Source organism: Hemicordylus capensis, chromosome 4 (assembly GCF_027244095.1).
Source record: "Hemicordylus capensis ecotype Gifberg chromosome 4, rHemCap1.1.pri, whole genome shotgun sequence".
NCBI lineage: Eukaryota > Metazoa > Chordata > Lepidosauria > Squamata > Cordylidae > Hemicordylus > Hemicordylus capensis.
In genome coordinates this window covers 209645120-209669454 of record NC_069660.1, presented here as the reverse complement: position 1 = coordinate 209669454, position 24335 = coordinate 209645120, and the positions used below count along the sequence as shown (strand labels likewise).

The following is a 24335-nucleotide window of genomic DNA, read 5'->3' as shown; positions in this document are numbered from 1 at the left end:
AACCAATCACAAAATAATAAACTTTGCTCATTGCCCCTGAGTTCTATAAAGAATATTGGCAGGAGGTGGGAGGGATGTGCATGCAAAGCCTATCCAGCCACTCTACTGTACTCACTGGAGAGCGCAAATAGGCTTTTTTTGGACCCAATCAACAAACATATGCAGTGAGCAGGAATCAGGGAAGAACTCACACTTCTGTAGAAAGGCCAGCCTTACAGTTCAAGAAGCATGACTGAAATGTCTTTCGAACAACTCACTTGGTTGCCAGATCCACAGCCAATGGATTAGGGGGAGGGATAATGAGACCAACAGATGGCACCAGCATATCCACTCCTCCAGGTCCAGTCACATGCCACTTGCTGCGTTCACTATTGTCTTTTAAAATGCATTCATCTCCTTTGCGCATGGTTTTCTGCAAGATAAACAGGAAAAAACATTGTCGACAGACTATACTGTGAGATGAAGTCACTGACTTTAATCTGTTTTCAATTTCCGGCATTAGTTTAGGGGCAGAGCCACCACTGTGCAGATGGGCCCAAAGAACCCGGCCTCTACCACCTGTGGAGCCACCCCATCCAACCCAGACACACTCCGTGGGTTTCCAGCACTGGCTTAAGTGCCTTGCGAATGGGGCTGTGTGCCCCCATTTCAGTATATGGCCATGCCTCCTGCATCTGATGTCAGATGCAGGGTGTGTGGCTAGAGTGCCTAGGGGTTGTCGCCAGTGGGTTGCACCCACGCCGCCACCGACTTCCTATGTGCCTGCATTAGTTCATTTCCTCACCTGTTCTGGACAACCCTCTTTATACACATTTCCTCATACAAATCCAAAATATTCAGATAATCAGAAGCCTAAATGAATGCAGTTGCTACATGCATACATTCCTACTGATATAAAAGCACATGGTGTTTCCAAAAAGATCTCCATGTAAAAATGATCAAACTAGACTACAGTAATATGCTCTCCATGGGGTTGCCCTTGGAACTTTTTACAAATATACAACTGATGCAGAACATGGTGGTTTCCCAGTTGACAGGTTTGTCATTGTGTTATATTAAGAACTGCACTGCTCTAGTCTTCCAGTCCACAATGTTATTTTTGACCTTTCAAACCTTGCATGGCTTGGGCCTAACGATTAAGAGTGACCTAATAGCAACACCATACATGTGCAAAGTCCAGAGAGCAAGGTGGATGGACATCAAGGCTGCCCCACAAATGTAGACCTCTTTACCCATGGACACTCCTCAGTAATCCATGAACTACACACAGAAGCGCTGTTACCCTTGGACTTCTGGGCTGAAGTCCAGGACCTCCACAGCCCCTGGGGCCCCCCAAATCCTCTTTAGTCTGTCCCAGGTGGTGTGGTCATCTGGCCGAACATGATGATGCTTAATTTGCAGGGGAGGCGGACCTCCAAAGGCCTTTAGGTCCAGGCTCCAAAATTACCTAGGTGCACCTCTGACTACACATTCAACTATGACATGGTACAGACCTTCCTGGTCTGTACCACCTGGACACCACCACCACAGAATGCAGGATCACTATTACAGGTTTTATTATTGTCTGTTTTTTTAAAATAAATAAAAACCCTTACTGCAAATAGCAAAATAGCATGAGAGAGAAGAGGACAGGATAGAATCCTTTATTCAAATATGTGATTGCCCCACTGGCATTCAAAAGTGGTATGGCCTTAGGAGGGCTATATCAAGTGATAGCTTGAACATAACTCATCTCTAAGCATCTCTAGAATCACTTCAAGTCCTTTTACATAGGCAGGCTCTTAGCAGTTGCAGTTAAGCCTTGTGGGTGATAGATGCTTATGTGTCCAACATAAGCATCTTACAAGCTGATTTTAGCTGAATCTCTTACTTGTGTTTTAATACACTGTGACCTGGGTCTTTACAACTTGACTGTAGAAATCTGAATACAGATTATTAGTGCTTAGCTGTCGCTTTATGGCCATGGCATATGGATGCCATGAACATAAAGTATCATTGACTATTTCCATGTGCACTGACCATTCATTGTGGGGACTCTTACCAGATCTTGTTTGTAGTCACACAGGGCTTTGAGAATGATAGGTTTATTACTCCGGTAGTCAGGGTTGCGTGGCTTCAGCTGCACTATCTTCTTGGACTTGTTCACCAAATTCTGCACCTGCCTCTTGTATTCCAGAATTTTTTCTCGTTCATTCTAGGAAGGTAAAGTTCATTATGGAAAATTGTAATTAAATAAGGAATTGATTCACCAATAAGAGCTGCATTTGCTCTTGGTCACCTGAAGGCAAATATCTTTTGAAACCGAAGGAAAGTATCTCAGTAGACTTCAGTGGTAAGTGACAGCCAGTGTTGGAACAGAACGTTACAGATTCTGGCTTAAATCTTGGGTTTAGCTTCTCCCACAATATTGAAAAATCAGTGTTCCTTCAAGGCAATGAGCAGGCATTCCTTGCAACAAATAAGGAAATATGAGTTTTTAAAATGAATCTGGAGTTCCTTCAAAAACATTTCAAAAACATGGAAAATGCTACATAGTACCAATATGTGTCGTATTGTGAAGTAAGCACAACACACTTTCTGAAAGAAACAGACTAAGCTGGTGGCTGCTTATCTGCATCACATCAGTGTGCTACAAGAGACTCAGAAACCTGGATTTCCCTCAAATATCTCTGTTCATCCCACCATCCTGTGAAGAAAGCCCCGTTCTGCATGCCTTTTCATCATTCCATGACTGCATTATCAAGCAATAGCCAGCACGTGTCAAATAGCTACAGTGAGTTTTCCTATCACCTGATATCCCTTCAACACAGTATCTCAGTGAAAGAAGTTCACATACAAGGCACTAAGTGATGGGATACAGAGTGCAAGGGTGAATCAATCCTTACGGGCTCAAAACCATTAATGCTGAAAAAAGGCTTGCTGTATCAAAATACAAGCAACCCTACCTCTAATTCTTTGATCTGCTCCAAGAGAACTTGCAGTGACATGTTTTTATCACAAATGAATTTCTTTCTTATTTGATCCTGTAGATTCTTCAAGTAGTTCTCAGTAGACTGGGCCTCCTCAAAAAACTACATATAAAGAAAAACATATGGCCTCAGTCATCTTTATAAACATGACGGCCTCCATCATAGCTTTATAAGATAGGTGTGGCCAAATCAGTTGCAACACGTACCTTTTGTAACAAAATTAACAAACAAACAAACAAATAAATAAATAAAATTACTTCTTCAGCAAGAAATTTCAGGATATATTATAGATTCTTTAAAAGGGCTCAAGTCATATATGTTAAGAGATAAAATAAGCCAAACTAAATTAAATTTATATTAATACATTTTCAAGACGAAAAATACAAATTTTATGAAAAATAAATGAAGACTAAACTCAAGGCAATCTATAATCTGCAAGAGCCAAATCCAGTTCCATATGCCTTATTTAGCAAGTCTTTCATACAGCAAGCAAAACTCACAATCTGACAATCCTCAATTCTAAATATTAGGCATATGAGATATTGTATGTGTGTTAACTATATATTTTTTCAATTATATAGAGCAAATACAGGGTCGAAATGCTGAATTAAATTGGAATGCAACTTCCAATACTGGTCATTACAGTACAGAATAACATACCTGAAAGTATGCGGCATTCTCCTTGAGATGAACATCAATGCATTTGGTGATCTGGAGAATCCAACTCCACTGAGTTTGCAGTGTATCCATGTAGGCCTACACATAATAAACATCATAATATACCCTCAAGTGTGACCTCATGGCTTGATACTCTTAGCCAATTCTTTTACTCAGTTCAGTAACTCAGAGGTCAGTCAGTAGTGACTCACAGAATGTTATTCAAGCTAGCAATTCCTTCCTTATCTTCCAAACTTCCTAAAATAACATGGAGGGAGGCAGAGGCAAAAACCAGAGCAGGTGAATGATAGGAAGTCTCTTCCTTCCCCTGGCATAGTTTGTCCCCACTCCCTCTATAGAAAGAGAAGCAGAACAGCAAGGGAGATCAGTCAGGGCACATGAGAATAAATCCTCATCTCACCAGCTCACTCTGAACTCTCTCTCATGATTACCATCCTTCGGTCAGTGCCAAGGAGGGGGAAACTACCATTAGGCCCCTGTGTGGAGGACTTAATGCTCCATCCCAAATTCAAGGGGATTTCTAAACTACATCAAAACTAACACATCCACGTCTAGAACTTTTTGCACAGGTTCAAATACGAACTGGTTCATGGTTCTGCAAACAGGTTTGGCCAAACCATGAATTAATTAATTTGGAGGTCCGAGGGCGGTGCCGGCGGGGGTGGGGGTAGGCATCAAGCAGCACATTTACAAGTGAGTAGAGCAGAGCCTTACCTGCAAGCCACCGCTCCATGCAGCTTCATGCTGCTGTGGTGCTCCAACAGCCAGTGCACAGCGTTGGCATGCACATGGCCTCTGTGCATGCATGGAAGCCATTTGCATGGTGCTGCATGTCTGTCGCTGTCACACGCAGGCTTTTGGGAGGGAGCGCTGCAGCAGCAGGAAGCTGCATGGAGCAGCAGCACACAGGTAAGGATCTTCTCTCTACTCTCTACTCATTTTTAAAGGTGCTGCTCGCGCACACACACACACACCACCCTTGAACCACCAGACCCGTTTATGGTTCGGCAAAACCGATTCGCAGAACCACGAACCAGTTCATAATCGAACCTGTGGCTGCACTGAGGCTCGTACATATCCGAACCTCAAAAAAACATCCTATTGTTTTTATCATTTTTGTACCACCAAACACAAATGTCTCGTGGCAGTTTACAAAAACAAATCAATTAAACCACAGTTAAAAATCAAGTGACTAACACAATTAAAAATAGTTTAGAACAGGTCTGCTCAACTTAGGTCCCCCAGCTGTTTTTGAACTACAACTCCCATAATCCCCAGCCACAGTGGCCAATAGCCTGGGATTATGGGAACTGTAGGCCAACATCTGCAGGAGGGCCGAAGTTGAGCAGCCCTGGTTTAGAACAACAATAAAACCAACCTACAGCTGGTCAAAGGCTGGATTAAATAAATGAGTCCTGAGCTCTTTTAAAGGCTACCAGAAATGGGGACACTTACAAGAGCTGTTTGCCATAATGTGACCATACCACTAAAGCAACCAGTCGTCTTTTGAGGCACTCGGCCACAGCAGCCAATGCTTAGCCTTGAAGAAGGCTCCCATGACTTAGTAGCAGCAGGATCTTTACATGTGTCACCTTACATTTTAGAAGCCTATTTTCTGATCAGTACCAGGTAGCACATTTGCCTGGCAGTAGAGTTCAAGGTTCAGTTTTTAGTTTCAGTCATCCTCCTTTCATTTGTGGAACCTTTGTCACCTTGAAAAATAGCATCAGATAGGGATTATGGAAGTTTAAGACACACCTCTATTTTGTCTGAAGCAGGGTGTTGGTTAAGTACCAGTTGGTCACATTCTTGCTTAAGCTTATTGAGCTCTTTTTCCTTAACTTCCAGCTGGCTCATGCGTTTCTGTAAACAAACAAGGACCCAGCATTAAACACAACCTTAAAAGGCAAAAGATAAGATCAATGCAGAAAGGGTCCTATCACCACTATAATATGGGCAGGTGGTGCCGCTGCACACAGGCTGCCAATACCTGGGGAAGCGCCTGTGAACCCTCCTGCCCATTCACCCTGCTCTGGGCATTCACTGGGATGGGCACAAGGCCACCCACCACTGCCTGTCTTCATAGCCCCCACTCACCCCTGTCTAACGACAGCTCCTGGCCACCGCCTGCCTTAGGGGTCCCGGCCTCCCACCTGTCACCCCAGCCGCCAGCCGGCCTCTCTTTGCTGAGCAGTGATGGTGCACTCTAATGATGCCATCACATCAGCATCTGTTCTCAGAGTGCTCACACAGACACAGTGACATCATTAGAGCGTGTGGGCACAGCCCAGCAAAGGTGGCGGCAGGGACGCCTCAGATTTCATCCCAGCACCACTGCCAATGTCGCAGTGCCCTTGCCTGAGGGACATACTTTTGGAGGTCACCGTGACTACAGAGGGAAGAGAAGATCAGCAAAAGTCAGCCTATCCCCTGAAATATTTTCAGCACATGCAACATTAGTCTGGATGTCAGCCAGTGAAATCAATCTAAAATGCTATGTCATAGGATATTTAGTTCTACAAGGCCTCTGAACTTACACTGTGCTTTTATGACTGTAAGAATGGCCTTGATGGATCAAGCACCCAAAAGACGATTTATTCCATTCTCCAGCTACAAAGTCCATTCTCCCCCAACACAAACCATGCAGTCCATACTACAATGTGCCACAGTCAGAGAGCAGATACATTTTATTGGGGTTCCAGGGTACCTCTTATAGTCATACAACTCCATCATTAGCATTTTTTTAAAAGCAGTTTGGAAACATAATTTTTGGTTAGGCTAACTTACAGAGAAGGCCTCCTGTTTTCTGGCAATATCGGTGTTTCGGTCACTCCAGTCATAGAGAAGCTCTTCCTCCTCACAGTCATTGATCCACATGATTTCCCTGCTAGTTGCTTGGATGATGTTCTGCAGCTGGCGCTGCTGGTCCATTCTTTCAAAGGAGAATCTCTACAAAGTGAGATAACATAATGTAGCTGGTAATTTAAAGATTAAAACATGGTGTAAACTGTAAACCCAAAGAGTGGTACCAAGGGAAGAAACAGTCAAAGTCACACATGGCACAAAGTCAAGTAACAGCACAAAGACTTGGAAGAAATGGCACAAAGTCAATAAACCGTTCTGGACATCAACTAGCTTCAACAGTTCATGCATTGTGGCCACAGTAAGGCTGCAGATATACTATTTTTAAAGAAGTGTTCATGAACTTTTAAACCAAATTCCACACTATGACTTTCAAAAAGAACCAAAACTATTGGTTTTGCGTAATTTATTCCAGTTTTTCAAGTCTCATCGAAGGACAGGTTGCTATGCAGGGCACTGAAAGCAACATTCCCTTTTCAGCTTCTGAGATTTCACCCAGTACTGCCCACACATTTTTCAGACACATCTTGACAGTTGTTAAGGACTAGAACCTTGTTTTTCAAAAGAGGGAGACCATGTGGGTTACAGTGAACAGTCACATAACTGCCCTCGGAGGTTTTGACCTAACCCAAAGTGCTTTAAAGTGCTTTAAAGTAAAAATGGCTAGGTCCCTGTCCAAACAGCTCACAACCTAAATAATGACAGTTGAGAATGTAGTGAAAGAGAGGAGGAATGGAAGAGAAAATGGTAACAAATGAGAAACAGAAGCAAATATGGTTACAAGTACTGTGGTTGTTGCAGCTGAGAAAGAAGACCAGGGAGTAGGTTTAGCACAGGAAGAGGTTTAGCACAGATGGGATCATTTCAGCAAATGAAGATGCTCCCATTGTTTGGCTGGGGTGGGAGTCATTGTGGGGCACATGGACACCTGCAGAGCATTGCACAATACTCACTATTCGTAATTTTTTTTAAAAAACTTTTTAAATCATTCCCCCCTCCATGCAGGAACCTAACCCCCCCTGGCATCCCTATAGGCACAATGACTTGTTACTCACAGTTTTGTTACTCATGATTGTAGGCGAGAAACAGAACTACCATGAGTAACGGGGTATACCTGTACTGTACTCAGTCTGGCAGCTTTAGCCAAGTGTCAAACCCTACTTTGAACTTGGCTTCAAGGATTATGAAGAGTGATAACTCTTCACATACTATGAGGAGTAAACATAGATGTGGAAAATAGGCACTCATCATCATCTGCTGGATCTACATGTGTCCTTGACTCTGACTCAGTGCTGGGTGTTCCACAGCCAAGCAGGCAAATCACACATCACAAAGTCTTTGAAAATTGCATTGCTCTGTGGCTTACCAACAGGTATTCATACTCCTCCTCTAGCTGATGAACAGCAGCCTTCTCACGCTGAGGACAAAAAAGAACAAAGATTTCATGTGACTAGCATAGAAAAAGAAGATGAAGACAGAGACTATGATGAATTGTTTTACACATGGCATGTCTACAGAAACAAACAAAATTAGGACAGCAGGATTTGGGGCATTGGAAAAACCTTTTTGGAGCACAACAGCTATTACAGTCATCATTCAAGGACATAAGCAGTGTCATAACCCAAGGATCGCAGGGGCAGGAGAGTCCTGGCAACTAAGAGACTAGAAGGAGGCCTTGTGAACAGATGAACATACTAACTTGCCTACTCGCAAGTCAGCCTGCACTGACAGCAGTGGCTTCTGCAGGGTTCCTGACATGGGTTTTCCCAGCCTTACCTTGAGACTGAACCTGGGACCTCCTGCATGCAACGCAGGTTCTCTACCACTGAGCTACAGCCTCAACGATGACGACAACAAATATTTATATAATCGCTTTTCAACAAAAGTTCCCGAAAGCAGTTTACATTTAAATAAATAAATAAATAAATAAATAAATAAATAAATAAATAAAATGGCTCCCTGTCCCCAAAGGGCTCACAATCTACCCAAAGATGATCTGCGCAGGCACAGAACCCATACTGTATGACTGTCGTGGAATTCACTATCCAGATACATACACCAGCAACAGCCACTGGAGGGGTGCTGTGCTGGGGATGGAGAGGGCCAGTTGCTCTCCACCTGCTCAATAAAGAGAACCACCATGTTAAAAAGGTGCCTCTTTGCTCAGTTGCTCTTTTAACACAGAAGGCATTAAGTGGACCTGATAGGCAGAGGAAGTGACAGAGTCCAATGTACACTGAAGGAGAAGTGGGACAGAAAATGTATAGCAGTGAATGGGTATAAATGTTTAAAAGATTTTGACAGGGTACCAGAATGTCTAATGCTGGCCACCGATCTCCTTGCCATTTGTCTCCAACTGGACACTGCTTGCAATCACATAAAGTAGTAGGAAGAAGGTATATGACTTTTTGCATTGGTATTTTGTTATAAGCAAGGCTATGGGGTGCCACAGCAGAGCCCCTCCCCCCACCAGAAATTCCAAATGCTTAACCAGCAGTAAGCCCACCGGGTAGCAGGTAACAGTTTAAATAGGCAGTGGTGTCAAAATCAGGGAGGGAGGATTAACATCTTACCAGGTCAGTTTTGACTTTGTCCAAGTGCCAGCGATAGTCTCCAATGGAGTTGTGAAATCTCCTGTGGTCAGCAATTTGTTGTTCTATTGCAGCCGCATCAAACCCCCATTTTACTAACTCCATTTCAGCCTGAAATGAAGAGAAATGAGAGAGAGGAAGAATGAGTCCTATCGTGTGTGGATTATGATGCCCATATGTCAAGCAACATGAAAATAAGATGCAGAAAAGGGAAGCACATCTGAGAGCTGCTTCACCAGTCGGGCTTGGCCTGCTGGCTGCCCGTTGGCAATCCCTAAGTAGGAGCATCCAAACATTTCAGCTTCACAGTAAAGCAGCAGAGACCAGAGGAGTGGTCTGAAGCCACAGCCTTCCCCAGGGACCCTTTTGCTACACAAGGCGGGGGGGGGGGACGGGGGACGACACTTCATGGGACAAGGCTGCCTTGGGTGAATCAGTGCAGCAGACAAGCACAGGAACCTCCCAAGCGACTTCAAAGGGCCTCACCCAAGTTGCTTCAGACAAATGAGAACCCTTAATGCTGATTAAATTTGTGAAATAAAACAATTAGTGGGAGAGCCTGAGAGACAGACTATTGTGTCATCTTTGCAGGGCTGGTCAATTTCCACCGAACCGCCTTTTGCCACAGGTTAATCCATTCCTTAATCCAGGCCAGCTTTTGAATGGCGCTTTAGTTACTTTTATTCCAGTCCTGCAGGAGAGGCGGGGCTAACAAACAGCCAGCAGCAAGAGCACTGAAAAGCGGTCTGCACTTGCCTCTTTATACATATCTCTTTCACTTAACTATTAATATTCCTGATTTCACTCCACTGCCTTGTCCTTGCGTACCACAACTCTTTCCCTTGGATTCTATAATTACTTCATTATTGAAAATAATAATAACATGAACATTCCATAACATTTTAAATGTACAAGACACATTATTATCATCTTTATTTCACTCTCTCGTGCCAGCCCTTTTCATATCCTCATTTTACAGATGGAGAACTGAGACTCCATGAGCAAGCTCATTTCTTACTCAAGGCCCCCCAATAAGTTCCAGAGCTGAGTTGGGATTTTTGAGCTCAGGTGTCTTCCAGGTCTGAGAATCACACTTTGCCCAGCAGGCTAATGCAAGATCTCCCTTTTCAGAATCGGGCAGCAGGCTTTACAAGACAATGCCTTACTGACTCAGCACGGCAATAACGCTGTATCAAACACCACCCTGAGCCACACCTGTGCTTAAGCAAAGCTGGAACAGCTCCAGCTAGTGAAGCCATTTTAGGCTGTCGGCCATCTAAAAGCTACACAGGACTTTCACCTTCCTCCTTTCCACTTGTAGTGCGGCAAGGCAGCAAAAAAAGGGGTGGGTGGGAGGGACACTGATAAATTGATAAATGTATGAGGACAAAGAGTGGCCCAATTCCAGCTCCCAGCTCCCACCAGAGAAATCAAATCCAGGTGTGTAGCCTACGCTTCTCCTATCTGTATACTGACAAGGAAGGAAAACATAACACTGGCAAGAAAACAGAAGCTAGTGGGAGGGATTTCCCATGTCTCGCCTTACAAGAGAAAGCAATGCTTTGTCATGCTGTAACTTAGCTTTGTAGCTATAGTAAGAGGTGCAGACAGAATACAAAGCTAGAGAAGGACAAACTAACCGCAGGAATGTTGAAGGCAACTGGGTGAACAAATCAAATAGGGAGGCCCATTTATGGCTGATGTGCCACCCACCAAGTCAATGGCCTTAAAAGGGCTCTCCCATTCCCCCTGTTGCTCCTGCACAGGGTGCAGCTACAGTGTGGCTTGCCTGTTGTCTCCATCCCACCTAGATTCATATATATGCGGCTTTGTATTCCAGTGACAGTATGTATTATTTGTGCTAGCAGGAATCTGACCATAGCTGGAATGTGGCACAGTTTTAAAACTACAGGATTTCCCAAACTGCTTCTCCTGCAGCTGGAATACGTGCCATCTTGCGGAATAGATGGTAGAATGATCTTGCCACTAGAATTACAATTCTAATATGGAAAAAATCACCAAAAAAAAGTATAGAAAATACACAATCACAAAATCAGGCAGATCACGGAGTCAGAACCTCTGCTCGGAGACTTGAAATCCCACATCTAAAAGATTACCACAACTTTTCTTTCAAATCTCTAAGGAAGCCAGGAGGAGACTGTGTAATCTCTTTACGTGGCATATTCCACTGCAGACCTGCTCTTGCAGTTAGTGGGTTTTCAGCCTGACCCTGTATATGCTTAACCAAAGTCATTTCTGCTGAATTCAGTGGCACTTACTGCCGAATATAAGTGCAGAGGGCTGCAGCCTGTGCTTCTTAGCTTAATGTCACTGTCCTCAACATAGGCACAGTCACTCATAAGGAGGTAAGGAAGATTGTTAAGGCGTCTTTAAGCTCCTCTATGACTACATCCCTAGCCTTATTTGCATGTGTGTGCATGCCAGGCTATGAGGCAAATGCAACACACACTGTACTTTCCTATATTTGTCTTATGATGGGTTTGCACAACCACATGTGGGGTGCATTTTGAAGAACAAGTAACAATGGAAGAATTAAAAGCAACAGACCCCTCTAAAAATGGATTAAGTGAATCCGCATTTGAATGCTCTTTTGAACTGGAAATACATATTCTATTTCATGCCACCAGAAATAAAAGAAAGGACAAAAAGATCATCATAGGGAGATTCGCTGCACATCAACCGTCATATGCTTGACATGCAAAACACTGATGTAGGCAACCCTATGAATGTTGTCAGGCTAACATAAACAATTAAAAATTCAACACCATGTAAAATATGCATGATACCAGCAAAGGCAAAAAGAGATTAAAATTCAGGGTGTCCATGATCCGGGGTTTGGCACCATGGTGAGGGGAGTGGGAGCTTTAAGAAAGAAGAGAGCAGGTCTTTACCTGCTCTCCGCTGCCCCATGCAGCTTCCTGCTGTGGTGGCATTCGCAACAAGTACCACCCCCCCCCCCGCAGGACACACATGATCCAAACTGGTTCAGCACCAAACCAGTGCCCAATCTGTGGTTCGTGCACACCCTTAATTAAAATATAGCCATATCTAATTAGATACAACTATTTGGGGGGGGGGGTCTGGATCACCTTCTCTTCCCCTACAGTGTCCCTATCAGACATTGAGGCTCTACACACAATCTGTGTGTACAGCCTAACCAGGCTCTGTGGGGAGAGTAGGCTTAGCCCATTCTCCCCACAGACGAGCAGGGAGCTCGCCCTGGGTGGCCGGATCGGCCGCCCACACGACTGCCGGCTCCGATATGGAGCCGGTAGGGGTGGTGGGGATTGGGGGCTGCCCAGCCCCCGGGAGTCCCAGGATGCCCCGCGCAAGTGCGGGGGACATTCTGGAGAGAGCGCTGAGGCCGAGAGGCTTGTAGGAGCCTCCCGGTCGGGGGTCTCCTCCGCAACACGGAGCCGCGCTGTGGCGACTCGCAATCATGAACTGGGTTTAGCGGAACGCTCGCTCTGCTAACCTCGTTTAAGGGTGGGGGCAGTTAAGGAGGTTTGCTGCTGGGAGCCACACAGCTCCCGTTACAGCACACGACCTCCAAACACTGGGCTGGGCTCCCCAGCCCGGTTTTCGGAGGTCATGAGAATAGCCTCATAGAATGGCAAGAGCAGTTAACCTTTGCTATGCTTAAATGGAAACTCAAAGCTTGCAATAGGTGCATCCACAACAGTTTCAGACCAGAGAATGACCCAAAGATGCCTGCTAGGAGGCTTCCTTGTCTTCTCCTGCCACCTTATGCTATTTTGAAGCTGAAGAGTAATCTCCACAAAGCAAGCAGCAGGCAGAAGAACTCGCCAAATTGCGGGAGGATTGTAATTTTCTCCCCAAAAAACCTACTGAACAAGATGAGAGATAATACAACCCTGGGACTGAACAACCTATTTTGATATTCACAAAGGCTTACCTTCTGTTGCCTCATCCAGTTCAAACATTCAGTGGTGACTCGTCTGGTGTATTCATCCCACCCTGATCCACTCTGGGACGAATATCCACCACCCTTAGAACTGGCCCTACGGACACGGGGCACACTGATAGCTTTGTAGAGTGCACGCATCTGCTCCTGAAGCTGAAGCAGCCTGAAAGGCAACCGATTATGAATGGTTAGAGTAAATAAAGGGGATATGATTTGGGCCTCCAAGCCATCCTAGGCTGTAGCTGGCTTGTGGTGAAAAATAGGGAATAAGGGACTTTATTATTGTCCCACACTGTGAATTTGTTCTTTAGCATCCAGTAATGGTGATCATCAAATAAGGGGATAATGTACTAGATCAAGGGGAGGCAATGTGCGGCTCTCCAGAAGTTGCTGAACTACAACTCCCATCAGCCCCGGATGTAATACAATTGTAGCTGAGGGTAATGGGAGTTGTAGTTCAGCAACATCTAGAGAGCGGCACATTGCCTATTCCTAATAAAGTAAAGCAAGTTCTTCTTTCCTGATCCAGTAAAGAACTCCACTGACATTTTCAAGGAAATTTCCAAAGTAATAAGTACATTTTAGTCACATTCCTGGCTTCACCAATAGGACTGGATGGAGCAATACAAGTTGTCGGATTTCAGAATCTAAGGCATATAGACATAAAACATGTCTTCCTCACTTACTGAAGCACTGATGCTGGCATGATTGAGATTTGAATGATCTGCCATTTGTTAGCTTGGCAGGCCTAATGAAGAGCATTTGCCTCTGTGACAGCCTAGCTTACACAGAACTCCTCATATCACTCATGGAGATCTACTTTGGGATGCAGTGCCAGGCCTATCAGTACCTGGGTGGCAGTTTACCTAGGTACCCCCCCCCACACACACACACACTCCAGTTCGAGTTCTCTGGAAGGAGCCTGGGATACAAGTACAAGTAGCCATACCTTTTCTGGTACAGATCACATGGCTGCCCCATTTGCCTCATCTCTCGGATCAGTCCATCGAGGATGTCTATTTGTTCGTTTGCCTGTGCAAAGCAATCCTCCAGTTCCCTGTTCCTGCTAATCTGGATGCCATCCCCATACTTCAGTTCCTAAATAAGAAGAAATAATCACAAGTACTCATATTTAGTCCATGACAGCTGGGGAAAAAGTGTGGGTTATTTAGCAAAAAAGCATGACGTTAGAACAAAAGCAGCGTGCGCACATAAACACACACACATACATACACACACAGGGAAAGAATTGATTTTTTTATTCCCCCCCCCCCTCCGCCGCCTACTATGGTGGCACTCGACATTCTGCCAGTCTCTCTGGGCTGCCGGGGGTGGCTGCTGGGGGGAGCTGCCGCCACCTCCCATCCTCCTCCTTTCTCTGGCCTTGTCTGCAGATCTCGACAAAAGTCTCATGAGATCTGCAACTGGAACTGGAGGAGACCTGGCCGGCAGTGTGGGGGGGGGGAGGGAGCAGGGGAGATGGCAACCTGGCCAGGGAGAGGGGGAAACGGGGTGCCAGGCAGTTGGGCGGCAGTGGCGGGTGCAGCAGAGATTGCGTGCCCACCAGAAACTGCTGCACGGGGGCCTGGAGGTATGTGCGCGCATGTGTGCGCCTTAGAGAGAAGAGTACTATCAACCAACAAACATGGCACAGTACACCTATAGATGCAAGTACAATGTTCTGTACTTCGCTTTTTAAAAGTTGTTGTCAGTAATGCACTGAGGCCCCCCCCCTCTCTCTGCATTAACATTTATTGTGGCTGTGAGAGATGTGTTCTAATGAAGGAGCTTTGGGGTACAATTCCCTGGGAAGTTCTCCTATGCAAACTTTATTGAAATGTGAAACTCCCGTTCATCTAAAATTGGCAAAGGTGCAGAAGCGGGCATCCAAGATGATCAGGGGCCTGGAGCACCTTCCTTATGTAGCAAGGCCACAGCCTATGGGGCTTTTTCATTTGGAAAAGAAGCAACTATGGGGAGACATGATAGAGATGTATACAGTTATGCATGGAGTAAAGAGAGTGGATAGAGAGGATTTTTTCTCCCTCTCTCAAAACACTAGAACCAGGGGTCATCCTATGAAACTGAAGGCCGCAAAATTTAGGACCAACAAAAGGAAGTACTTTTTCACACAGCGCATAATTAGTCTATCAAATTAATCATCCATGCCATGGGATGTGGTGGAGCTAGTATCCATTAGCTTGGATGGCTTTAAAAAGGGGCTTGGACAAATTCACAGAAGACATGTCTACCAATAGCTACTAGTCTGGTGACTATAGGCCACCTCCAGCCTCAGAGGCAAGATGCAGAGGAGCAACAGCAAGAGAGAGGACATGCCCTCACCTCTTGCCTGTGGGCTTCTCAGAGGCATCTGGTGGGCCACTGTGTGAAACAGGATGCTGGATTAGATAGGCCTTGGGCCTGATCCAGCAGGGCTGTTCTTATGTTCATTTCCATGAGGCTTCCACAGGATAACTTCTTGGGAACGTTTGCCTGTTATCTCATTCTAAATTCCTACTTTTCCTCTTGTTCACCACTTCAATTCAACCAAATCAATGACAGTACTAGTCCTAAAATCCAGAATGCTAGTGAATCTCAAGAAAATAAATTGAACTGACAAGGGACATTTTTCTGCAGCAAAGGAAGTTTCATTAGACTTACAGGTTGCACGATGAGTTCCGCACGCATGAGGCAATCTGAACAATTTTGCAGAAGTTCCTGAATTGTATTCTGACGCCTGGACATTGTACCGGTTCCATTTTGACTGAAGGGAAGAGAGAGAAACAGAGATCATCTATCACACAGCTGTAATTAATCATGGTTTTCAAATGCATTTTCTAAAGGAAAGCAGCACACCTTATTAAAACCAAAATGTTGTAATCAATGTGGTTTCACAGGCATCTACAATATACCTGCCCCTCCTTTTTTGTCATACAGTGGGGTTATAATGCTGAGTCTGCAGCCTCATAAAAACCACTGTGGGAACATGCTGTAAGCAAAACATACTGGCTTGTGATGACTCCACCAGTGGATCAAACACAAAGATGAATGGTATACGAAAGAAAAGGTTCTTTGTCTAAAACAAACATTAGCTGGGAAACACACTGGAGGTACGAGTACAGGCAACTACTCAAGTATAAAAGGCTCTGCCCATTATCCCTTGTTGCCTCATGGTTCTGGAATTCCCTCCCCAAAAACCTACATGGTACTACCTGTCTCTCCTCCTTCAGCCCCTTCCTCAAAATCCACCTCTTCTTGGATCAACCCTTTCCTCACCCACCTTTATTAATCCCCATCCCCATCTCATGCATGGCTAGGTTTAAACCATGCCCACCTTGGGCCAGGAACTTCTGTCTTTTACATACATTACCCTGTAAAGCAGGGCTGCTCAACTTTGGCCCTCCTCCAGATGTTGGCCTACAACTCCCATAATCCCTGGATATTAGCCACTATGTCTGGAAATTATGGGAATTGTAGTCCAAAAACAGCTGGAGGGCCAAAGTTGAGCAGCCCTGCTGTAAAGCATAATTGTCACTGATTTAACAATAATTATTCAAGGTTCTGTCCAAGGTCTCACAAATCTGATGCCTGTATCTCATATTAAGTATAAGCCTGATCCTGGAGGTTTGACGAGATAAGGAATTCCAGGTGGAAAAGAGAGCTGGATGAAGGGCTGCATCATTATGGTTTCTCCCCTTTTGCAGTAATAACTCTAGGGTAGGAAAATGCCAGGATCAAACTCAGAAAAAGAATATGTGATATGGAGCGTCAAATTGATCAGGGCTCAATTCTTGTTGGTGTCCATTTGGGCAACTAAGTTCTGAGTTTCAACCCTGCCAGATACCTAAACCAGATAATTGTGCCAAAATACCACAGAGCTTTGACACAGGCATGATGCAATGCCTTGCAGTCAGCAGTCCTGGAAGAGAGATATCAAAAAATCCCCTACAAAGAACGTACCTTTCTCTGCAAATTGGGAGATATCAAAACAATGGCTCACTTGCTCCTTTATTGTCAATTTTACCAAGGTATACATCGTAAACATATAACCCCTTTTATTAGTTGCCTTCCAGGTTGTACAGATTCTTTTTATCTTGATTATTTTTTAAATGACCAGAATGACCTGAGATCTTATAATGTGGCCAAGTTATGTTTGATAGTCAGTAAAATCCACCAGGAGTTCATTAAGAATCATTGTTAACTGATCTGTATGCTTAAGTATGTACTTAACCAGTGTATCATAAATCTGTGGGCTATGTAGGTTTTTCGTTGGACTTCTGTTTGTAAACTGTGCTGGTCTGTGATCATAAAAAAGGAATTGAATTGAACAAGATAAGTAATTCTGGATCAAGTTTTCTATACCATTCTACAAAATGAGATATCATCACAGATTCAAAGATATTATATCTTGGTGAGGTACTGCCAACCAAATCTTAATGTAATAATGGCCCAACGGCCTAAATCAGAGGTGGGCAACCTTGGCTCTTCAGGTAATGTTGAAGTATGTATTGTGGCAGGGAGTGATGGTAGTCAACAACAGTTGGAGAGTCAAGGTTGCCTATTCTGGCCTAGATATTGCAAGGTTTTGTAATAAGGATAAAGGAGGGGCAATACAGATCTTACATTATTGCAGGTACTAACTAGAGTTATACCTGTGTTGACATTCCTACATAAACTTACTAGGTGAATTGGTACCACAGGATCCATCTCATACAGGATAGTTAAAACCAGTTTGAGGATTTGGGTTTTGCAGGCCCATCGAGGGAAGTAGTTAAGAACAGGCTCAGATTACCTGTCAAGAACCCGTTTCCATGGTGATAGTCCCATTAGATGGAACTTTTGTTCCACCAATAATTGTTCCCAGTAAGAGATCTAAGGACTATCTTTTCAGACAGTGAGTCATCATGCGATAGATGACCTTCAAAGTGCTAAGCTATCACATAGTCATCTGAATCCACCTTAAGGCTAATTTATGTATTCAAATAAATCATGTAGTACAAGGTTTCTGGAAATGTTCCATTTGAGACTACAGGAGGCTACATTTCCCAGCATCAAAGTTTCCCAGCCCTAGAAAACCAGAATGTCACAGCAAGTGTTCTAATCCAAACTTCTTCCCCAACATGCTAGTTCTGTATATGAAGAGGTTTTTCTCAGAGGCACAGACTGAGATGGTACAATTGGAGGAATCCTGCACCTGAGATTTATCTACCTGTATGGTTCTGCTGTTAGTGTCAAATGTTCCTATTTTATACATGTTTGCTCATGCATGCAAAAACTAGAGTCCTGTTTTTGCAAAAACATTCATTACTCAGCCCTTAACGAGCAAACAAGCAGCAGCAGTGAAATGACAATGACTTGTCCAAGGGAACAAACTTTTGCAATTCAGTATTGTTCCAACAAGACTACTTTCAGCTATGAAGCCAGATATCACATTTCTGATGGGAATGACTTAATCAAAAGAGAACAATATTAGTTACCTTTGGGTAACTTTTAAAAGTGTGTGTGTGTGTGTGTGTGTGTGTGTGACATGCTATGAACAAAGAATACTTGTGTTTCAGGTTGCTTTGCCAGTAGTTGGTCGTGCTGGGATTCAGCTACCGATGCAAGCCAGCACTAGTTGAAGATGGGTGAGGTACTACAAACCACACCTTTGCTGATGGGATCCAAACTCCCAGACAAGCTCAGGCACTTCCCAAATGGAGGCACCTAGCATTAAAACAGAAACATTCCACCACAAGATTATCTTTAAAAAGCAATTGATTTCCAAAAATAAAGCCCAAAAATACTTCTGTACACCATATTCACTTGTATTGATTTCCCCCCTCAGGATAGATACAAAGGCCCTGTTCTATCTTCTGCACCTAGATGGCATAGAACACACACAGAAAAATAATTTAATGAGTAAATATTTGCCTTTTGCAATCAAGAACATTTTCCTCCAGCAGTTTCAGTAAGTTTGCATTCACAAATGCACATCCATCACGTTGTGCAAGCAACATCCAGTGTTAAGTGGCATATATATATGAAACAACCAGCCATCACATATCAAGCACCACATCACCTTGCATGAACTCAAGACACAATATTTTGTTATGAACTATTTAATTTTTATGTCATATTTTACTACAGGTAAGCTGACTTTCCTCCAGCAGGAGAGGAGAGATGGTCTTGTGGTAGCAAGCATGACTTGTCCCCTTAGCTAAGCAGGGTCTGCCCTGGTTGCATATGAATGGGTGACTTGATGTATGAGCACTGTAAGATATTCCCCTTAGGGGATGGAACCACTCTGGGAAGAACATCTAGGTTCCATGTTCCCTCCCTGGCATCTCCAAGAGGGCTGAGAGAGATTCCTGCCTGCAACCTTGGAGAAGCCACTGCCAGTCTGTGTAGACAATACTGAGGTCGATGGACCTATGGTCTGACTCAGTATATGGCAGCTGTCTATGTTCCTGTGACTTCTCAGGTCTCAGCTGCCCCTCTAAGTCTAAATAAGACAAGACTAAACAAAAGAGGGGATGAAGAGAAGAGATAAAGATCAAACAATAACAAATGAAGGAGGAAGAGGATGGTCTGTGGAGTATCAGGTTCACCCCAGTTACTGATTTAGCTTTCATGAATGGCCATTTGGTTGTCATGAGTCACTTCCAAAGCACAGTATACAAGTTTTCGGCTCTATTTGTCTAGTGTTCCCCTTCCACAAAGCATTACATATCGATAAAACAATATTTTTCAATGCAGCAGTGATACATTCAACTGAAAATAATTGAATGATGCCACCAAATGATATAAATGCACATGTAAGTCAACCCTGAATGTGCAAATTTTCACATTATTTTTCGCCACGATTACTTTTTTCCAGAAACATGTCTTGAACCTTGTGGTTTGGGGTGTGATGAATATTTCAGTTGAATTACCATGTCAGGGTGGATTCTACTTTTCAGTGGGTTTCCCTCATGTAGTAAGTGCTGGCTCCCATCACACAAAGATCAGCACCTCACAAAACAAACATGGTAAAGCAGTCACATCAACAAATCATGTGAGAATCCAGCCTAAGATAATTGAAGATGATACATCAGAACTTAGATTCTGAAGTTTTATGTGCTTCTAGATTTCAGAACTGGCCATCATAGAGAGATTCTAAATCTCCTATCTGTGGTAGGAAAAGAGTGTATATAGTTAAAGTTTTGGTATGCAGCACCGATTAAGTCACAGCTAAGGTTCCCCCCTGCATTACTAAAATGGATAGCTTTTACTTTAAAATTTTAGAGCTAAAGAAAACATGGCATGTGATGTCACATCTGAAGAGTTTCTTCTGATACCTTTGACAGTCTAGATGCTTTTTATGTCCTCCTTCCTGCTTTAGATGAAGGTCCTGCAGTGGGCAGGCGGAAGAACAGGCAGGTGGGGAAAGATATGTGAAGACCTGAAAGAAAACCTGTAAAAAAAAAGCTTGGGGAAAAGGTGTTTTTCTGGTGCCCCCCACCATCCCCAAGTCCAAAGACAGAAAAAAATGAAAATTTCTCTGGGTTTAGGGGAACCACTACCGCCACTCCCAATTTTTTTTCTTTTTTTTCTCCTGGCCTTCACATCTCCATATGGGCACTGAAGAAGTCAGAAAGATTTGAGTACTACCTATTGCGAATGGCAACCCTACCAATATCCATATGGATCTTGTAACTGTTAAGAGCCAAGTAAATTATATAGATATGAATCCTAAATGGTAGGTTGTAGTTATAAAATCCTTTGTCTTCTAAATCATCATAGAAGGCTGGGTAGATTGGTGCCAATGGATGCAGAGGAAAATGGGTCAGAGCAAGGACATTCTAGGTAAGACCACAGATTTTGGTCAATACATATTTGCCCAGCTTCCCAATAAAAGATTAGAATACAGCAAGGACAGCTTGCAACTAACTTGGTACACATCTCCATGCGGCACTTAACAGTAAATAGCAGTACCACCCAGAGACTTCCATTCTGGGGGGGTTATATAAATATGTTAACTAAATAAATAAATAAATCACCAAAGCAGGGATTCTCCTGCTCTTTCAAAAAGCATAAAAGAAGCATACGCAATACATAAATCAGTATGTCCATCACTTATTTCCATGCGCCTTGCAGTGGATGCCTTAGAATCAATCACTAGATGTTTGTTCCTGTTTGCCAATCAATAATATTTTTTATATTTTCATTGCCAGTCACTTGTATGTTTCATTATAACATTTTGTACTTCATTCGTCATCCTAAATGTCTCAGAGGAAGAGTATCCTAACAGGAAGAACACTGTTTTGCTATTCCCACATGAACCCTGAACATGCACAGACTCTATCTGCTTCACCCCAAGCCTGGCAGTGATTTCAGCAATTTGGCCACAATGCCTGTTGCACCACAGATGCACATAGCCCCCACACAGGACCCAACACATTGGAACCTATGTGCAGAAATCACCAAACACATTATGATCAACTCACAGAGGCAAGCCACAAGTAGAGCATGTGTGTGAGTATGCATAGTCATGTATGCCCACTTGCAATTTTGCTGCTATACCATAAATCCCTTGATCCCTATACTCTTGATCCCTCCAACCTGGTCAACTATAGACCCGTTTTTAACCTTCCCTTTTTGGGCAAGGTAATAGAGCGTGTGGTGGCATCCCAGCTGCAGAGGTTCTTGGATTTTAACGGATTATCCGGACCCTTTTCAATCTGGCTTCTGCCCCGGATATGGGACTGAAACTGCTTTGGTCGCTCTAGTGGACAACCTACACCAGGAACTAGACAGTGTGTCCTTGTTGGTTCTGCTGGACCTCTCAGCAGCATTCGATACCATTGACCGTGGTATCCTTCTGGACCACCTCTTGAGTATGGGAATCGGAGGTACTGCTTTGGAGTGATTCTGGTCGTTTCTTTGGGGGAGGGTCCAGAAGGTGGTGCTCTGTGGCCATTGGTCTATGGGGTCCCACAGGGTTCGGTTTTGTCCCCCATGCTGTTTAACATCTATATGAAACTGCGGGGAAAGGTCATCCAGGGACCTGGACTGAGTTGTCAGCAATATGCCAATGAAACTCAGTTCTATCTCTCCTTGTCACTTGATCCTAGGGAGGCAGTGGACGTCCTGAATCGGGGGCTGGAAGTCATGATGGGTTGGATGTGGGTTCAAATTCAAGCCTGGGAGTGAAAACGGAGCCCCGGATGAGTGATGAAACCACAGATTCACACTTTCAGACTTATCACAAACTCATACCTCTGGCATGTTTACCTCTGGTTTGGTGTTATGTCCGAAAGGAGCCCTTATCTTAACTAGAATTTGAAACCAGGGTTCGCAAACCTTGGTCAAGGGGGAATCTTATTAGAATTAATTAGGTTAGTATTGGTGCAGATGTAATGCTGAACATAGGGGCACACTAGTGGAACAGAAAGACCTTTGGTTGTGTAAAAGGAAAGAATTAATGGACAGAAAAGGGGAATTCATGCTGAAGGGAGGAGGAGGAGGAGGAAGGAAGGAAGCATGCAGCCCCACTTCTTAACCATGGTTAAGAGATCATTCTGCACTGGGTCTGGATAGAAATTTGAACACAAGTGGATTCTTTGTCCAATAATCTATTTACTTTACCACACTGTCTTCCTTCTCTCATATTGTGTCACCTGTACTGACCTTGCCATTTGGTCTAGGGAGGATCAGCACAATACTGGCACAGCATGAGGGCATCAGGCATGCTGAATCAGCATACTAGACACTGGGAAACCCTTAATCTGGAAGCTCCCTTAGAACCTGTGGCAAGGAGGGCCCCACCCTTTTTCTTAATGAAAGGCTGAAACTTCTTGTAGTTTCTCTCTTCTCATTATTCACCCTGTTGCAGCTCCCATTGCTTCTAGCTGAGAGGACATTTTTTTCCCATCGCTTGTGCTCCTCACCTGCAGTAATTAGCATTGTACATTAGAAGAGCACTTGGCAAGCAGGTCGCCCTCCTTGCTTTTTATCGTGTGATCTTTTCATTAGTCATGGCATATACCAGGCACTCCTCACTCACCACTCAGATATGTCAGCCCTCCTTTATCAGCAAAGAAGAGTCTTGTTCACACACGGTAGGGCTCTGTAAACCAAGACGAAGGCTTTAAGGGTAAAAGAAGGGGAAATCCTAATGTTTAAGAAGGGAGCTGATAAATATATCCAGAGAGATTTTTTTCAACTTTGTATTAGATTCAAAAGTTGTAATGATAAAGTTAAGGTGTGGTCATTGTATGTATGTATGTATGTATGTATGTATGTATTAAACGTACATGCCACTCCAAATTTCCATCTCTGGGTGCCTCACAACAACATAAAAACAAACCAAAACACAAAATAAAAACCTTAAAAGAATTTAAAACCACAAATTAAAAAGCTTGGTGAAAACCTAAGTCTTTAATGACTTTGTAAAAGTTGTCAGAGATGGGGAAGCTCTCATCTCATAAGGGAGTGCATTTCCGAGTGCCCGCTGAAGGCGGAGTGCAGGCATTACTGACTGACAAAATATATGTATCCTTTACTAGTTGCAATTAAAAAAAAAAAAAAAAAACCAGCTGCAATGCCGGCCTTCACATGATCATACAGTTTATTATTCGTGCTTGTCAGTGCAAGCTACTCGGTAAGGGTGTTTGCTGCATCAGGTTTTAAGCCCTTGCATGTTAATTAATACTAGCTGAACCCGCACAGAGCATCTGTGCACTAGGACTTTGTTGCTTTCCTTGCCCCCCCCCGCTCCGGCCACAGCCCCTGCTTTATTTCTCATTGTCAGACACCCACTGTCAGCCGCCGCTGCCCCCTTCCTGCCGCTCGCCTGCCCCCTCCCTTCTGCTCACTCACTCGCCCCCTCCCCAGCTCTCACTCACTTGCCTGCCCCGTCCCCACCATTCACTCACCTGCCCCTCCCCGCTGCTCACTCGCCCGCCCCCTCCCCGCTCCTCTTCCCTATCTGCATATGGAATCCCCACTGCCCAATCACCACGGTGCTTCTGTTTTGTTACTTCCAACTGGTAAACTGTGGAGTGGGCAGGGCTTGCCACGTACGACCTTAGTGTATTAAACATATACATATAGATGGAGACATGGATAGCAAACTTGAACATTAAATGCAGATCACACCTGAAAGGAAACCTTAACAGGAAACTGTAGGTGCTTTTCTAGTATTGCACAAGCATAGTGTAGCAACACACATTCAATCCTATGCATGTTCACTTGGAGGTAAATCACATTTATTTCAATTAGGCTTACTCCTAAAGCAATAGTACATAGGCTTGCAGCCTAAGAGCG

General features: G+C 44.0%; 1 protein-coding gene across 4 annotated transcripts in view; it reads right to left on the bottom strand.

The window, feature by feature from the left end:
- DSP (desmoplakin) overlaps positions 1-24335 on the bottom strand; it is a 52665-nt gene that overhangs the window by 22763 nt on the left and 5567 nt on the right. For all 4 annotated transcript variants that reach the window (XM_053248485.1, XM_053248486.1, XM_053248483.1 and 1 more), the window contains exons 2-12: positions 15708-15810; positions 13996-14144; positions 13038-13209; positions 9083-9211; positions 7876-7926; positions 6435-6596; positions 5406-5510; positions 3630-3725; positions 2946-3071; positions 2042-2194; positions 258-412 (exon numbers count right to left, since the gene is read on the bottom strand). In XM_053248485.1, coding sequence (XP_053104460.1) covers positions 258-412; positions 2042-2194; positions 2946-3071; positions 3630-3725; positions 5406-5510; positions 6435-6596; positions 7876-7926; positions 9083-9211; positions 13038-13209; positions 13996-14144; positions 15708-15810 — 1401 coding nt within the window. The remainder of the gene's footprint in view (positions 1-257; positions 413-2041; positions 2195-2945; positions 3072-3629; positions 3726-5405; positions 5511-6434; positions 6597-7875; positions 7927-9082; positions 9212-13037; positions 13210-13995; positions 14145-15707; positions 15811-24335) is intronic.